Source organism: Vigna unguiculata, chromosome 3 (genome assembly GCF_004118075.2).
Source record: "Vigna unguiculata cultivar IT97K-499-35 chromosome 3, ASM411807v1, whole genome shotgun sequence".
NCBI lineage: Eukaryota > Viridiplantae > Streptophyta > Magnoliopsida > Fabales > Fabaceae > Vigna > Vigna unguiculata.
Genome location: NC_040281.1, coordinates 45,451,816 through 45,471,741, shown reverse-complemented (window position 1 = coordinate 45,471,741; position 19,926 = coordinate 45,451,816). Strand labels below are relative to the sequence as shown.

The 19,926-nt window shown below is 30.7% G+C and overlaps 1 protein-coding gene across 1 annotated transcript; it reads left to right on the top strand.

Moving 5' to 3' along the window:
* Positions 1-6,113: 6,113 nt before the first annotated feature.
* LOC114178865 (zeaxanthin epoxidase, chloroplastic-like) lies at positions 6,114-16,346 on the top strand. Its single transcript, XM_028064989.1, has 16 exons — positions 6,114-6,927; positions 7,991-8,153; positions 8,325-8,399; positions 8,623-8,723; positions 8,804-8,919; positions 12,593-12,804; positions 13,530-13,621; positions 13,829-13,943; positions 14,025-14,128; positions 14,383-14,428; positions 14,561-14,625; positions 14,727-14,813; positions 15,053-15,107; positions 15,202-15,290; positions 15,381-15,465; positions 15,969-16,346. The coding sequence occupies exons 1-16, from the start codon at positions 6,410-6,412 to the stop codon at positions 16,047-16,049; spliced, it is 2,004 nt and encodes a 667-aa protein (XP_027920790.1). The 5' UTR covers positions 6,114-6,409; the 3' UTR covers positions 16,050-16,346.
* The last annotated feature ends 3,580 nt before the right edge of the window (positions 16,347-19,926 follow it).

Here is a 19,926-nt window from a genome sequence, read left to right as displayed (position 1 = left end):
GAAAGGTGACTTTAGAAGGAGCAAGACGTGGACATCATCTGTGAAACATTTTGTAGATTTGCTAGAAACCCATCCTTGCACTTGTCATGTCGTCTGTATATTCCAAATGCCATTCACATGCAGTGGACCGCAGGCTCTCACCTTTTTTTTTTTATTTTTCACGCCATGAAAGGGTCCTATTTGCTTTCAATTTTAATTACAGTAGCGGTGACATTTGTGACTTTGTGATTACAAAATTGGCAAGAGGGAACAGTTGTCCTCTGCACATACACCATTTCACTTCTAACATTATTGTGTTTGGTCATTGGTCTTCTTCTTTCAAACAAATCTAAACTAAATTCTAAATTCTTTTACTCTCTTAAAATATAAATTGGAGTGTAATTTAACATTGTATCCAGTATCAAATTTGAATTTATATGTTTTTTTTATGATATCAAAAAGTATTGTTATTATTTAAGAATCTCTACCCAATGTTTTTGTTTGATTTGAGAATCCCGAAGACCCATACCAAATCCTTGAAAAAGGTGAACACCAGAAGAAAAATAGAGAGATCGGCAACACATATCTGTTTGAAGTCATTCCAATCAAACCTACACAGGAACAAACACCATTAAAATCAATTTATGAGATGAGAGTTGTCCAGACAGGACAGACACCAAACTTCATTTTTTTTTTAAATTACAAATTACAAATTACTTTAATTTATATTTACTGATTTCATCAAAATTCTAAAACAGATATATTTAAGGTAATATCGGATAACAATTCTCTTTGATGGAAAGCAGAGTTTTTTTTTTTTTTTTTACTGTACTGTCTCTTTGTCAGAATTGGAAGAATTAGTGTTGGGAGATTAAAAAATCTACTTAAACAGCTGTTTTTTTTTCTTTTGTTTTAAATTTGTTTTTACTACATGTTTATATATCAAACTTCAGAATACAAACTTATAAAAAAACAAGACATATTGATGGTTACTTTATGTCAGTAGAAACCATAGCATTTTTTATAAAAGATTTACTCTATTTTTTTTTATATATTTCCTTCATAATATAACCTTTAAAATAGATACATTACAAAATCATAAATATTTTAAGAAAACACTAAGTTTACCTACTAAAAAAATTGAAAAAATATAGATAAAACAAAATACTCTCACATGTATTATAGAACAATATTGTGCAGCATAGTAACCTCTCGATCATTAGACTAATAATATCTAGTTCAATATATTATATTAAATAAATTATTATTTTAACGATCATTTTCTAGATTGGTATATACTTGTATCAATTTGAAGTCATGATATAAAACAGCTCTTTCAACTTTCAAAGATGACTATATTTGTTGTGAATATGTTAATGACTTGATTTTCATTCTTGCAACAAATTAGTTTTTTTTTCAATAGATACATTGTAAATAAACTGCATAATACAAACGATAAATGATGCTTCATCAAAAAATCTATATATATATATCCATCTAAACAAATTCAAGAGAAACCTATTCAAAAACTTAAAAATTGAGCATATACAAAAATTGAATAAGAAAAGGAATATTTTCTTTGTCTCTTCGATTGCTCTTTATTAGTACTTCAAATCTTCCTACTTTCTTGTACTTTATATGTTAGGTGGAATCATAAGCTTTTGTACTGCACATCAAAAATAAAAGACCAACAACAACTAATATTCTTCCGTCATACATTATGTATATTATAAGCAAATCAAAACAATGCAACACATAAACTCAACCCTTCACTTTTGTATTCTTATAATGCATGTCATTGGACAAATGCACCAATCAGAACGAGAACTTACCATTTTAAAATTTATTTCTAATCCATGCTCAAGATTTCAATTGAGCAGTTTTATATATTTCCTATCCATCAATGTGATGGCATTCCTAAACAACACATTATTGTCATCCACATAGTTTTTCAGAAAATGTTTCTATTATTATTCATCTCAAGCATATAGAACTGATGGAAGTGTTGTGTGATATAATTATGTTGAATTGTCTTAAGACCTATCCACTTATTACATACTTCCAAACCATGGTAGACACTTTACAATTTAAAAACAAATGTTAGATAGTTTCACCTTGTTTTCTACAAACACACATGTATTATACGGTACAATTATTCTCCTGTGGTCAAGGTTATCCTTGATTACAATTCTATTTTAGCTCATTCTCCATACAAAGTGTTTTACATTAGGGATTGCATTTATTCTCCATTGTAACTAAAAAAAATTGTTAGTTTCTCTAGTTATATTATTTTATAATATTTTGTATCCAAATTTGATTGTATATGCATTTGTGTCTTCTCACATTCATATCCAATAGTCTTAACCCTGTATTTTTGATAAATACCTTATTAATTCATTCCTGAATGATTCAACTTGAAACAAATCTCACTCAAATCATTCCCTCCTCCACTCTAATTTCCATTTGCATTCATTATTATTCCAATCCATGTATCTAAAATTGTTGCCATATTAAGATTTGGATTATTATATAGTCTAGGGTATTTTTTAAACAAAGCATAATATTCCATGTATCATGCCAAAATTTGATTGATATTGTTGTGAAATCATGTTTCCCAATCTCTACCCCACAAGTTTTTTTCAAATCCTTCCACCATATAATCTAATATACTCTCTAATCTTCATATTTAGATTCTAATATACTCTTCCACAAACCTGTGTTTCCTGTTGTATATCTCCATTTCCACTTTGCAAGTATATTTTGTTAAAACTTTATAAATCTTTTATCTCTAATCCTCATAATTCTTTAGGTTTACAAATTATTGACCATTTCACTCATGCTATTTTCGATTGTGTTCTCCATACCTACAAAAGTTGTCTTTGAATTTTCCTAATTTCCTTTGTCATTGCTTTTGGAGCTTTGAAGAGAAACAAAAATAATATAGTAGAGCAGTAATAACGAATTTAATCAAGCATACCTTTCCGACAGATGTTAATTGCTTGCCCTTCCAATATGTAATTTCTTTCTTATTTTTTGTATCATGTTGTCCAAAAATAGTTTTCTAGGATTTCCCCAATTGATATTACCAAATACGTGAAAGGTACTGATATTATTGTGGGATTCAAAATATGTTGCATAAAATGTACATATGAAATTTAATTCAAGTATTTCTCACTATTAATTATTTTTCCATGTTCTAAGATCTTGAAAAAAAAACTTCAAGTATGATATTAAAAATTTATCATAATCTAATGATAAATCTTTTTGTATATAACAAAAACACATTAATAATATGAGTATTCAATATTAATAGTGGAACAAGTTTATATAGGATAAGAATGTAAATGAGTCACAATCATGACAAGTTCTATTATAGCTTTAACATTTTTTTTTGTCAAACTATGGACGGCTTGCCCACATGACATGGAAGCTCACAACCTAGGTGTAGTCAAGTCTGAGGAAGTTCAAGAAAATTCGAAAAAGAGTTCAGATTAACATATCACAAAAATTTCTGAGAGAATCACACACCACATTTCTAAATAGATACATTGCCATTCTTACAATACTGAAAAAATTATGGGTGACAACTATGGATGAAATGAAATATGCAATATTTCACCTTACACTTGTGGTCACTTTCAGCCACACGTATAGTGAGTATTGCTTAGAGATTGTTTTCACATTCATTTATTTTCTTCAATCATTACTTTTGGGATGCTTCTTGTGTCTCCAAGTGTCTTTGTTTATAAATGCATTGAGTTTTTGTCATGCATCCTTTTTTTAAATCTCCTTTTTTGTCCTTTAAGATCTTGCTTTCTAGAAGACTCCTTCTAAAAAATAAATCAATCCAACCCATTCCCTTAACCTGCCAATGATTGAACTTATTTTAATACTATGTTGAAAATAACAACCTAGAATATCATTGGTGTTTGGGAGTTAAGTTATCATAAATGGACTCATCAGATCAAAATAAGCATATTTAAGCACAAACATGATGTAACAATTACAAGACTGTTTTCTTATAAAATTTCTCTAGTTCAACAACTTTATAGAATAGTTGGAAAAATATACCCTTAGGTAATGAAAAGAAAAACCATTAGCTTAAAATAAAAGACATAATACATGCATGTGTATAACTTATTATCATGAATTAAATTCAGCAGTCTAAAAACTTCCCTTATATATAACCTCACCCAATTTAAACCCTATATATGTAAACCCACCAATATCTAACAGAGATCTCTCATTCATATAATAATTGAACTTTAATTATTTTTATTTAATTTAATTACTTTTATAAACATTTTGTTTAATTCTATGTAGATTACTTGTTCTTTCTTGAACGACATAGTATGATTCTTCATATTTATATTGATGATTTAATCAGTTTTAAAAATGATTCTATAGTTATTACTAATTTTAAATTTTATCTTAACTGTGCTTTAACATGAAAGATTTAGAAGCTTTGAAACATTTTCTTAGTATCTTGCTATAAGATTTGATTTTGCTCATCTCATAGTTACATACAATTCATTAGTCACTTAATTCATCTCACCGTACTCGTCTGTAACTATATTATGTTATTCACATTCTAACACATTTTATGCAAAGTCTCAAAGAAATAAGTTGGAATTCAAAGACCGTGATAAGGTATTTTACTTTCTAAGAACAATTGTCATTTCCTGGTTATGGTTATTTTGTATTGACGGTGTCTCTTCTTTTTCTTGGAAGACCAAAAGAGAATATTTATTGATCTTCATCCTCTATTAACTTATAATACTATACTACTACATATTTGTATTATTTGTAGGTTAGAGTCCACTTTATCCATCCTAACCAATTTTACTTTCATAAATAATACATATTTTAAAATTTATATATATGCGTTAATAATACTAAATTTATTTGAAATTTAATATTTATAGTTACAAATATATAGTATCAAATTATAAACAATTAAATTGATTACATTTATATCCTATAAAAATTTATTCTCAAGCACCCCGCATTCAAGTTTATTTGATCAAGTTTGTATTTGGCTGACATTTTGACAAATTTCAAATATATATTTAATACTTTTCGTATTATGGTTTTATTAATTCGATTTCTCAAGAATTTATAATGGGAGCCATGCGCATTGAAAATTGAGATCAGTTTCAATCATATATATATATATATATATATATATATATATATATATATATATATATATATATATATATATATATATATACGGCTTAGCATAAAAGTATTAGGATCACTATCTTGTTGGTTCAATATTTTAAAAAATTGAATATATAATAATTAAAATAGTAAAACTATTGTATTTATTAATCTCATCTTTATATATCATCCACTCTTTCAGTCGTAGATCACACAACATAAATATTTACTTTTATTATAATTCATAACACATAAGGACTTTAAATTTACTAATGAAAAATACACGTACATGTGTTTATTGCTTTTATAATAAACAAAAATAACTTTAATAATTTGATTATAAATAGTTTTTATTTATTTTGTAAGTAATTTTTTTTAAAAATACAGTTAAATTTGAAAAACCGAATAAAATTAAAAAACAATAAAAGTGAACACCAAGAGAGAGATTCACTGTATTATATTTAAAATTCATAATATAAATGTTTTAAATATGTAAGTTACATTTTAGATTCATAATAGATAATTTGAATCGTGGTGAAATGATTATTTTAAAATGAAATGGATAAGTAATTAAGAATGATAATAATAATATCACTATTATTAAGAATAATTTGGAAAATAAATCTATTGGAAAAGAAAATATTAAATATCTCTAATTGAGAAAATAAATAAATAGATTGAATAAAAAAAGCGCTTAAATTATGATTTATAATTTTTGTGTTAAAATTTGATCATCACTTGTGAGAAAGCGTAACAAAAGAAATTATAACGAATTTTTATTTTTCTTTTTCAAAAGCTAAGCGAATGGATAGACGTCCTTATCCACAAAGCAAAGTAGCAGAAGCCAATAAAAATGGATATTTTGATTACTCTATGGGTTTGAATCCTGCTTCAGATTTTCCTACGTGGGCGAGCTTACAACATACACACCACTCCCATCCATGACCACAATTAAGGTACCAAAATTTGTCTGTCACTGTCACCCAACACTAGCAACCACTGATCTCATTTCTCACACGTTAATTACAAATTACGAACCTTACGTCTAGTTTCATCATCCTCATTCTCCTGATTTTTCTAACCATTAACTTTAAACCACTGATTCTGTTGTCCTTGTTTATTCGTCATTAGATTTTGTTATTTCGATTCATTGTCAAAACTTCAACCTGTAATCGTATAAATATAACTTCACCTGATTAATGCAACCTAGTTTTTGAGTTTTGAGTTGAGCCACACAAGGCACACATTCACACACGCACCAACAACCATGGCTTCTACTTTGTGTTACAATTCTCTTAACCCTTCAACAACTGCTTTCTCAAGAACCCACTTTTCAGTTCCCTTGAATAAAGAACTTCCATTGGATGCTTCACTTCTTGTTGGCTATAACTGTCCCCTGGGATGCAGAACCAGGAAGCAGAGGAGGAAAGTGATGCTTGTGAAAGGTGCGGTGGTAGAGGCTCCACCAAGTGTTTCACCCTCGTCACAAGGTGGAAGTGGGGCCGCTTCAAAGAAGCAGCTTCGGGTACTTGTTGCTGGTGGAGGGATTGGAGGGTTGGTCTTTGCGTTGGCTGCGAAGAAAAAGGGGTTTGATGTGGTGGTGTTTGAGAAGGACCTGAGTGCTATAAGAGGGGAGGGACAGTATAGGGGTCCAATTCAGATTCAGAGCAATGCTTTGGCTGCTTTGGAAGCTATAGATTCAGAGGTTGCAGAGGAAGTTATGAGAGTTGGTTGCATCACCGGTGATAGAATCAATGGACTTGTAGATGGGGTTTCTGGTTCTTGGTGAGTGAAAAGGTTAAGTTCATATTTCAATTGAATCAGTGATTTAAGTGTCCTCGTTTTTCTTCTTTTCTATATTTAGGCATGCAACAGGGATGCTCATACTGATTTAACCTTAATGAATGTTGAATGGGAAATGCTAGGCATTTAAGGTGCTGAAGCTGGACTCTCAGAAACCAATTAATTAGTTTGAACTGTGAGGCAACGGTATTCATTCTTGGCAACATTAGGATAGATGGTGGTTGAAAACCTATTTGCCACATTTGATAGACATGATCGTTTGAAAGTTGATATTATCATTATGTTGCTAACAATCTTCTGTCATATCCTTATTAAAGGAAACAAATTAAGTCATATCCTTATCAGAAAGCACCAATTAGAATCTAACAGATGATGATACATATACAAGATAAGGATATTTTGAACACTCCCCTTGCATGTTCACTGCCTAAGAGTGTGTTCTGTTAAAATTTTAAAACTCTCTGGAATAAAACCCCAGTGAAGGCAAGAAAAGGTACATCCTTATTTATTAAATATTTCCTCATTAAAGACTTTATTAGGAAAACTAATCTAGAAAAAAAAAATCACGGCTGAGGGAAAAGAAGTGTATTAATATCAATTGAGAACTTTGATTGGGCATACTTTAATACCATGACCGTTGCAGGAAGTACACTAAAAGAACTCTGAAATGTAACAACAGTAGCAGTAAACTCAACTGGAAGGCAAATTCAGATATTTTACAGTGTTTGTGTCGGTGCTCCTAGTTAATAAGTGTATTAACATCCTGTTTGTTAATGAGATTGATTACACTTAGTGAGTAAATTCTTCATTTTAAAGTTGGGAAGCTCAGTGACTTAATAAGATAATTAATCATATAATCACTTCTATTCTAGCAAACATGAAAAGGGTAGTTATGCTAATGTAAATTTACCTTTCTTCCACAGACAACATGAAAAGGGTTCTTGCTCCTTAATATCAAATTCAGAAGAAAAAAATCTTTTTACAATTTTCTTAAATAAATTATATAGCATTTATTGCTATGAATTGATATATAGTTCGTCATCAGGTACGTCAAGTTTGATACATTCACTCCAGCTGTGGAACGTGGGCTTCCAGTCACAAGGGTTATTAGTCGAATGGTTTTACAAGAGATCCTTGCCCGCGCAGTTGGGGAAGATATCATTATGAATGCTAGTAATGTTGTTAATTTTGTGGATGATGGAAACAAGGTAATTAAAGAGAGCTTGTTAAAGATTCTCCTCATGCTGTTATCTATTATGACATGCATTTTATTGAGCTCTTATTTCTTTCTTATTGAATATGCATTGGCTGACTAATATGATTAAACATCAATTGATTGACATGTACTACTTTCTCATCCAGCATTTCCACGATTTCAGGTAACAGTAGAACTTGAGAATGGTCAGAAATATGAAGGAGATATATTGGTTGGAGCGGATGGTATATGGTCGAAGGTCTTATTAATTCTTCTCTGATTATGATCTTATTCTTTAGCAAATAATTTTTCCCACATGAAAGTAAATGAAAGTCATGCTTAAACATGAGAAGTACAGTGGAGCTCATATGTGTGTTAGCCTTGTTCTTTAATTGTGAAGTAGTGAATTCTTTCAGTCATTATTTAAGTAAGATTTTCACTGTAAATTCTGCATTTAATCTAATTGTAGATTTTTTGTATAGGTGAGGAAGCAATTATTTGGGCACAAAGAAGCTGTTTACTCTGGCTACACTTGTTACACTGGCATTGCAGATTTTGTGCCTGCTGACATTGAAACTGTTGGGTATGTTGACCACTATTCATATATTGTATATGTATTTATAATGAGTTGAGAAGCTTACTTGAACCTTTTTTTTCTGGAAGATACCGGGTATTCTTGGGACACAAACAATACTTTGTATCTTCAGATGTTGGTGCTGGAAAGATGCAATGGTATGCATTCCACAAAGAACCTCCTGGTGGTGTTGATGGCCCCAACGGTATGCATTCTCTATGTGTTTGAGATTTGACACATGTTAGAAACACAGTCTTCACAAGCGTTAAACTTTCTATGTTGCCTACTTATAGACATACTTTTTAAATTGTTTCTACTGGCTTTTAGATAAGCGATGCTGCCTTTGAATCAATTAAACCTAGAAAGAATTTTCAATTGCCATGGTAATGGCAACTTGATTATTTGTTTGACATTTTGAGCTAAGATTATTTCTGTGCTGAGGACCATTGATTATTAAATATGTTTCCACTAGTTTCTAAAAATAGTAAACAATTAGCGGCGTTATACATGACAGAGGAAGCATTAGCAAAAAAGGAAAAAACAATGCAGAGAAAGCATTCTTCACACCTTTGAAACATCAATACTTGCATTTGTTTCATGATTTGCTATTGGATATGTATCGGGTATTGATACTCTTGGGTGCTTCATTAATTAAGTATCAAAATAGTATTCATTGTGGTTACTAACTACCTCAAATCACAATTTTAAAATGTGCCACCCGATTAGAATTTAAGAATATTTCTTCATCTGTTGAAGTTATCATTTGTTGGGCTTATCGTCTGTTGGCTCTTTCCTCGTTAATCTTTGTATATGCTTCTTCATCATTCTTGTTTTTGTTTATTTAATTAAAATAGTTTGTTTGTGACAACCTTGGAGGAGTCTCTCAAATATTATGGTAGAATAGAATAATTTTATTTCTACATCATATATATATATATATATATATAATATTGGACAATTAATTTTGGAAATATAATAACAACACCTAAATGTAATCAAATTCCTATGATTGAGGGATATAATGAGATCCCTATTATCTGGATATAATTAGATCATGTGATTTAGGGATATTTACATTATACATTTTAATTATAATAATTTGTTAAATTTGAAATACTAAAATATGATTGCTGACAAGATGTATAATTTACTCCTTAGTTTCTACTTTTTCATTCTCCAACACATTACATGTTCAAGAAGAACACTTGTAATTGTTACCTTTTTATTGACTGAGAAGTACGACTCTCAACTCCATCCATTCACTCTCCTTCAAATCCATACATGGAAGCAAACACACTCATTCTTATAGTAGTTGAATTTTTTGTAACTATGAAGTATCCTCTTCTGATAATATACAAAACTTTTCTTCTCCATTCGTATCTCATCGTTGCATCATTAAAATATATTATGCATTTACTCTAATTTAATCCCCTCCATTGTTAACACTTTAACATTGTATGAAGAGCTTAGATGTTGCTTGGGAGAGAAAAACAAGAGAGGAGACAAGCGAAAGAGTTGGAGAGAAAAAACCTTATACAAAAAAGCTCCAAAACAAAGATGGCCTCCAACAGTTCGTTGTCTTCACCACCCATTTTTCTGGTGAGAACTATTATCTGTGGATTGTAAGGATGAGGACATACTTGAGAGCTCAAAGTTTATTGAATATAGTGAAAAATGGTAGTACAGGTCAAAAGGCACAATGAAGAAATGGCAAAGGAAAAAAAAACTTGTCATCATACAAGTAGCTTCACATAATGATATTTTCATCAAGATCATTACACTGGAAACTCTCAAGGATGCTCTGGGATTGATTGAATCAGGAATTTCACAGAAGTGATGAAACCAAGAGAATGAAGACTCTAAATCTGAAAAGGAGTCTGGAGTTGTTAGAATGATGGACAAATAGTCTATCAAAGAGTTCACTAACAACTTTTTAAAGGTGGTTACATGTTATTCGTTACTTGGTGAAGAACTAGGTGATCAACGTGTGGTGGTAAAAGTCATAGTATGCCTTCTGAGATGTTTGAATAAAAAATCTCCTCTCTAAAAGAGAACAAGGATTTTCCAAGATATTTGTGACAAAATTGGTGTATGCTTTGCAAGCCATTGAGTACAAATGATTTCTCAGGATAGAAGAAAGTATGGAAGGTGCCCTTGTAGCACAAAGCAGAGGTAAAATCCAATAATGGAAAAAACTTGTTGGTGATGAAATAAGGGAAGAAGCCTAAAGAACACAATATTAAGAGTAAAGGTTGGATGAAATTTCCTTCTTGATCCTACTACATAGAAAAACCATACTGAAAAATTTTCTTGGTTCAAACCTTGTGCAAGCTGCAAAGCTTGTAAAAATAGCTTGGGCAACGGGAGAAATCCTGTAAAACAAACAAAACCAGTAAGGACAAACTACTCAGGTTTTCAACATAATCACCAAACAGCGGAGCAACTCTCTTTATTGCAAATTTTTACTCAGCTAGTAGCAAAGAAGTTTGGTTGATGGGCAGTAGATAATTAAACACATGACTCACAATAGCATCTTCAAAGAGCTAGACAGGACATACATGTCCAAAGTCACTGTAAGTAATGGAGAAGACATGGTTATTGGAAGGGACAGTAGAAGTGTTTAATGAGACTCTCTTAGGCACAAAATATATTTCAGATGTTCTATTTGCTCCTTAACTGAGTCAGAGTCTGTTGAGTGTGGAACAATTGATGGAGAATAACTAATTCTTTAGTTTTTTAAGAAATTAAGTGCAAAATATTTAATCCATTTGGAAGTTTGTTGATGCAAGTAAGGAAGATGACTACATCTATGGCACAAGAGACTTGGTCACTCAAATTATTTCACTCTAAAACAAATGATCTAAAGTAAAATTGTTGAGAATATGTCTAAAGTTACTAAAAATATTAATGTATGTGATGCATGTCAATGTGGAAAATAGAACTAGTTGCATTTTCTATTTGTAGCTACTTGGAGAGCAAAAGAAAAATTATTGCTCATACACACAAACATTAGTGGACCTGTGAGATGGCCTCCTTGAATGGAAGTAAATACTTCTTACAGCTCATTGATGATTTTATAAGGATGTGTTGGGTTTATTTTTTAAAGCAGAAATCCAAATTCCTCACAATATTTTATTTCATCTGTGATCCATTAGAACTGATTTCATGTTTACTCTGATTAAATCTTCTCCATTATTAACACTTTAACACACGTCATTTTCTCTTATTTCCCTTCTAATTAGCATAGTCTCTTTGTTGACCAGACATGAAGGGTGTCCCCTTTAGGAAAAATGAGATTGATTTTATTCTTGTTTGTAGGCAGTAGGCTGTGTTTTATGATGACTACAATTAATAGTTTCTATTTTGTCTTTGGTAATGTTCAAAATTGTGCTCTTAATTTGAATTTGTGGAGTTACAATGATATATGTATGTTAATAAATTTTATACACAACTATACGTGTGTCTTCCACATATCATATCTTAGATATTTTAAGAGCAATCGTATCCGATTTATGCCCATGCATAATAGTTGGTAACATGATATTTATTTGAGATTACCTGGCGATTGTTTTTTTGTTCAAATACAAAGATGGACCAAAAATGCTACTCTCATCCGTTATGTCTCACTCATTTTCTTCTATTACTGAATCTTCATTAATCTTTCTAGAAATGGAACAGAATGTAATATTTATACCAGACTTGAATCATGACGATGACAGCTAATCAAATTGACTGGGTTCTATGACAAAAATTTACCACTGGAAATGCACTGAGGCAGATAAAGGATGACCTTGAAAAAATAAAAATAGAAGTGTGTCTTTATTTTCGTTCTTTTCTAAGAGGAAAGTATGTTAAATCGTCTTTTTTCTTTATGGCAGGAAAAAAGGAAAGGCTGCTTAAGATATTTGAGGGTTGGTGTGATAATGCTGTAGATCTGATACTTGCCACAGAAGAAGATGCAATTCTAAGAAGAGACATATATGACAGGATACCGACATTGACATGGGGAAAGGGTCGTGTGACTTTGCTTGGGGATTCCGTCCATGCCATGCAGCCAAACATGGGCCAAGGAGGGTGCATGGCTATTGAGGTATGTATTTATTCTTTTTGTCTGGTATTTTAAGTTTGTATGAATACAAGTTATAATAACTTTTGAGAGTTTCTGTACTGAAAAAAACTCTATATTTCCATCAACGAACTTTCAAATGCTCTTTGTATCTAGACAGGCCTTTGTCTATTCATCCTCTCTCAAATGAAATATGAAATTATCATGGGTTCTAGATTAGTTTCAGAAATTTCCTACTTATTCACACTAGGTATTGATGGAGGAATTGACTAGAGGATGGGGGATTGTACAAAATAAATGAAAATTCTTAGTTTAAATGCCCTACCTCTTAGAAGTGAGCATAGTGTTATTTCTTGTCATAAATTTCATCCATGATTTAGTCAGAATTAAATTTTTCAACAAAGTAATGAAAGATTATTTTCTACTATGACTATTATACCCTCCTAGTCTTTTTCATTGGTTTGTTTACTGCGCTGTTTACTTATCCAAATTTGTACTAAAAAAATTCACTTTTCGTTGGCGAGGGTTTCAAATAAAGAATTTTATTGCCATGCCTCTGATGATAGATATACACTATTCACAGAAACATGCATAAATTTAAAATATTTTATACTTAAAGAGGAGATGGAGATCTACAATGTCAAACCATCTCAACTTCCCTATGAGCCTCCAAAGGGGACTGGTGCTAAAAGAAACACTTGAAAAGTGAGGCAGAAACCCTTTCTAACCAGCTTGTTTTATCATTTCAGGACAGTTATCAACTTGCATTGGAGTTGGACAATGCATGGGAACAAAGTGTTAAATCAGGGAGTCCAATTGACATTGATTCTTCCCTAAGGAGGTAAGACACCATTCTTGCGTATATGTAAAAACTAATGATGATATTAATTAATTAATTAACAACTTAATTTTAACAGAACGACAGTTTCTCATTTAGCCGTGATTCAATAGTTAATGTTTCATCATTTACTAATTAGTAAATTTGGTGATAAATCTCTTTGGTGATTGGTGCCCATCTCTTTTCTCTATTTTCCATTAATACTTCCAGCTACGAGAGAGAAAGAAAACTACGAGTTGCCATCATTCATGGAATGGCTAGAATGGCCGCTCTCATGGCTTCAACTTACAAGGCATATCTGGGTGTTGGTCTTGGCCCTTTAGAAGTAAGAACTCAAATTTTATCAATAAGAGAATGAAAAGTACAGTGAAGTTGACACTTCATTGTTGCTTCCTTTACTCTGCAGTTTTTGACCAAGTTTCGCATACCACATCCTGGAAGAGTTGGAGGAAGGTTTTTCGTTGACATCATGATGCCTTCTATGTTGAGCTGGGTCTTAGGTGGCAATAGGTAATGTTTAGAGCCCATTTTTCTTTGTTGGTGGTAGACTTGATTTATTTTTCATACACTTGTCTTCTCATTCAACATGCAGTTATAAATCTGTGCCAATGGATACATGATGAGAAGTTTCAAGAAACTGAGTATATTGAAAACAATGTTCAGTATTTAATTATGGCCAATAAGACAGAAATATTATTTATGATCATATGTAAAGTTATGCAGTTTCGTTGCTTACAAAGTGAAAAATGATGCTTCTTTTACAGCTCCAAACTTGAGGGTAGACCACTAAGTTGCAGGCTCTCAGACAAAGTACGTTGCTCAAATAGAGTTACTTTTGTACTTTGTTGCTGAGAAGATAATGTATATCTGGTAATTTATATGTTCACATCTATTGGATTTTTTGTGATCTGGAGTTTAATAGCTATTTGATTATTTATGAAGGCTAATGATCAGTTACGCCAATGGTTTGAAGACGATGAAGCCCTTGAGCGTGCTATTAATGGAGAGTATGTCTTCTACTAAATACGTATTAGTGTCATCCCTTACATCTTTCTAACGACAAATGTAGATGACATAACTTTTGGTCCATCATTGTTGTTTCAATTAGGTGGATTTTAATACCGCATGGAGATGGAACAAGTCTTTCAAAGCCTATAGTTTTAAGTCGAAATGAGATGAAACCCTTTATAATCGGGTATACCTATTGATGCACTTACTTACAAAGTTACAATGCAATGATATAACAGTTCCTAGATTTTACATGCAATTTACATAAATTTAATTTAGAACTGATTTTAGATGTACCCTTTGAAACCTGAACGGTGATCTTAATTTCTGGTCACCAATTATTTCTGTGCAGTTTCCATTGCTAATTTTTTTTAAAAAAAAAAAACTAATTTCAACCTATTTTCGTTTATGTTTTTGTAATTGCAGGAGTGCACCAGCGGAAGATCATCCTGGCACTTCAGTTACAATACCTTCTCCTCAGGTAGCACAATTTATCATAACCTGAATCAAACACGGTTCCACACTTGATGCTCCTCGGCATCATCTAACATAATCAACACTTTTTTCTTTTTAAGGTTTCTCCAAGGCATGCTCGAATTAACTATAAGGATGGTGCCTTCTTCTTGATTGATTTACGGAGTGAACATGGCACCTGGATCATTGAGTAAGTAAAAGAAATGAAAAATAATTTGTTTTACTTGAAATTTTAAATTCTTGACAAATCTACTTGACATCATTCTGATTATGTTTTCAGCAATGAAGGAAAGCAGTACCGGGTACCCCCTAATTATCCTGCTCGCATTCGCCCATCTGAGGCTATTCAGTTTGGTTCTGAGAAGGTGAGATTAGAGGTTCTAAAAAGCTGTTGTAGTTTTCATATTACACATCTGTACCTTCTAGACCCTATATTAGGTGTATGAGATACCACTAATCATTATATCAGAAAAACTCCTAGTTTTTACTGATGACTAGCTTCATTCACAGCCTATTAGAATTGCACATTAATAGTTGGATGGTTCAATCTCGCATTGAGTAGGGTTACTTGTTCACACTGCATCTCACACTTAAAGGTTTAAAACAAAACTATTAATTTATTTGATTTTTTAATCAATCCCCAAATTTCAGCAGTTACTTTTATTTAAGATGAGTGCACAAAAGTTATTCAAGTGACATTCCACATTTCCCTTCTCATTTTTCTGAGAAAAATGTTTCTGTTAATTCACTGACAATAACATACAATCTCCAATTAATGCATATTATCAACTATACATGCCTGAAAATGTGCAATTTTATTTTGAATGGTGCATTAGTTATGATGTCTGAGAATCCAAGTTTTGTGCAGGTTTCATTTCGTGTTAAGGTGACAAGATCTGTTCCAAGAATCTCAGAGAATGAAAGGCCTCTAACGTTGCAGGAAGCGTGAGTGGTTCTGTTCAGTTGCAGTTTGTAAGTAATGGAAAAGTTATACAAAGCAAATTTACATTTGTAGAGCACTATCTGCGTTACTTTAGGGTGGGATATTAAACAACGATCCAGTTATCTTAATGTTTATATGGACCTTTAAGAGGGATTGTTGGTTATAAATTCGTTACCCCACTAAAAAACTTTTTGTGTAATAACATTTGTTAGTTAGATAGATTTGTAAAATGACTGAAACTTGCACCACATTAATGTTGAATGGAGTAAGCAATGCTAAGCTGAGAATTTTTTTCACTTTTAATTGATTTACAGAATGAAACTATATGCTTGTTAGTATAAGAATAGCAAATTAAAAATATTTTGACAAAGACCTAGTTTGAAATAATCTAGTCGAGGTTAAGTTGAAAATATTTTGACAAAGAATGAGATCAAGATAAATGTGTTTTATTTATGCTAGCATAAATATCTAGTCAGGATTGATTTGAATTTTTTTAGTCCAGACTAGGTTAATACTTAAATAATTGAAATTTTGAGTTTATAAAATGGTCATGACTTATGGATTAACCCTACTTAAGTCTTAATCTTTATTCTTCACTAAGTGAGATTGTATTAGTTGACACAATAGATAAATTAAAAACCCCTATATTTATTGTGATGAGACATGGGACTACTAGTCCTTTCGTTTAGACCATAAGGACAACTAGAAATTTGTTGAACAAATTTCTATTGGTAACTTTTTCATACAATGTTTGAGAAATAAATGTAGTTATATTCCAAATCAATCCCAAATCAATGTTTGAGAATTGACATTGTACCTCTTGTCATTGTGTTCATGGTCCAATATTTTATCTTGATGATGGTAGCCTCATAAGTAGTATAACAATTTATTCATTTTATTTTTCTCTTTCCAACCATTGTTGTTCTATCAAATAATATGATCATGTTCCTTAAACGGGTAGGCTTTTTCTTATGCTAGCAGTAGACCTCGAATTAAAAGAACAATGTTCCAATGATGTTACATATTCATGTTCTTCCCTTTTGATATTTTTCTCTATATTGTGCTTCATTGTAATTTTCTCATTTGTCAAGATTCTTTACAGATTCTTGCCTAGCATTTTTCTTGCGATATGAAACTCAAATATTGCCCCTACCAAGCCTTAGTTTCGGCTTTTGGATTTTTACTCCTATTTTATTTCTTGTTTTCATTTGTAACTTATAATAGTGTCACATTATCTTCGACTTATTTTTATTTTTAAATATATGCGAAGTCAAGGAAACAAAAAATAAGTTATTTTCTCCGTTTTTTTTTTTCAAATATTTGAAAAAATATATGGATTGGAAACAAATAACAATTTGTAAATTAAAGGGATAATAGAAAATAAAAATGAAAGAAAAAATAAATGAAATCATAAAATTCTCTAATGTTTTCACCAGAAAATTATTAAGAATGCGTTATTTAATACGATATTTAACTTTTTGTTTCCAACAATAATATTTTATGAAATTTCATATGAAATCATGTAATTAACCTAAATAATTCTCTTTTAATTCGTGCTTTCAAAATTGAATTGGACATCGACTCGGTCGATATGTTGGGTCACCATTCGAACCAATTGGTTACTGATTAAACTACACGAACTGATGAAGTGATGTAAAATTTAACGTTAATATAAATATAGCACTCATATGCATATCACATGTGAATGATGCACAGATATACGTGTATTATGATATGTGATCGATACGTCATATATGAATAATGAAGAGGTGTACAATAATTTTTAGAAACATAATAAATATACGATTGTTAAAGTGTGAATCCAAATTTTTCAATTAGAGACCAATTATTTTGGTAGTCAAAATCTTGTAGCTAATGTTAATGAGCAATTTAAAAACCAATTCACCATTAAAACTATTTTAATTACTAATTTAGAGACCGATTATAATTTTTTGGATTAGTTGTTAATTTGGTCACTATATAGTGATTAATTATTTTGTCACTAAAATTGGTTACTATTCAAAGATTTTATTGTAGTATACTACTATTTTATAAATTAGATACTTCATTGATGAGAACCGTTAAAGTATGCTAAAGTATTGGACACGATACGTGTCAGATACGGATACGTGACCCAAGTTGAAGTATCGGTACATCATAGCATATCACTAGTAAAAAAATTCATATTACCTCTCAATTTTGTTTTTTTGTTTTGAACTTTTTTTTAGAAAATATTTATAAATTTTGTTATGAAAAAAATTTATAAGAAATTGCTGCCAATTGTTTTGTAAAATATTTTGTATAAAACATTTTTCATAACAAATTTTATAGGAAATACTTACGAATTTTATAATTTTGTAAGAAATAATTACCCACGAAAGAATTACTTGTCAATTAAGATTCTTAGAAAAAATAGTAGAAAAAAGTCTTTTCTTACAAATTTTTTTAACAAATTCACAAGAAAAATCTCATGTAATATGAAAATTTTTAGTAGTGTATTATAATCAAATGTGATAACTCAATGGCTCCAAGGAGGTTTGTTGGAGGATGATTCTTTTGTGTTCTCGTTACAAGATGAATTAGATTTTCTATTAAATTTTTAGTATTATTTGTATATTTTACTTTCAAAATTTCAAAATATATTAATTTTGACGTTTTAAAATATATTAACTTTTTTTAATATATTTTGAAAATATCAAGACATACCCTTCTTTCATTAGGGTTATTATCTTAAACAGCATTCGTCAAATTTATTCTTTTAGATAAAAGTCTACAAACATAAATGGTGCTATGATAAATATGATTTTAAAAAATCAAGTATATAAACTAAATAATTGAAAATTAAGCTTTACAAAGGATGATGTAAACCTTGGTGATTATAAGGAAAATAATATGAAATAACTTGCTATTCCTGCAGGAGAAATAATTAATTGTTGCTAACATTAATCATAAGCAAAGAAAGTAATTCACATGAATGCAATTAATCCATATATGGTAAGGCAGAATATGTTGTTAAAGAGTGAAGAATCTGAGCTTAATATGAAGATGATATGGTCACAGTCTCAACCACTGGATTCCACTCAACCAAACTGAAATTGTCTGAGTTTGCATAAAGTGGTGACCACCATGATCCTCTACACCAGACATACATGACACAAACCTTTCACATACCTTCATTCCCATCCTTCATCTTCATCACCAACACCTCACTCATAACACTTTTCACCACTGGACCCTATGGGTACCTTCACTGGGTGTTTCATTCTCGTGCTGTGCCTGCTGGCTCCCAGACGCAACCCATTCAAAATCGCTAAACTCCTGTTGCCCTTAACTTCCATACTTTACCAGAACCTTCCTTTAACAACCTTTTATTTGTCTCATAAAATTGCTGATAAAAAAAAAAATTGTCTGATAGAAGTTCCACATCGATAAGAAATAAAATAAATTTATAATATTTAAATGAGTATAAACTTCATTTTATAAGTTAAGTTTTATAAATTAATTTAAATTTAAAGTCCCCTTTTAAACATGATATTAAAGTCATATGAATTTCCGTCTATAGTTGCAAAATTTGTTATTTTGTTAGGTTTATTATTTTACTCATTATTGAACCACATATTAATTTATATATCACACATAAGATGTATATGCCTCGAAATAAGAGAGTGTGTTGAAAATCTCATAATAATTAAATATAAGACCAATTTATAATGTATATAAATGGATGCAAATCTTATCTTTATAAATCGATCTTGTAAGGTTAAATTAAATTTAATGTTCATAATAGAGATGTAAAAACTATAGTAAAATCAGCGTTATGAATATTTTATCCCTTAATATATAAGAAAATTTTGTTGGTACAACTTTTAACATCTTACCAGAC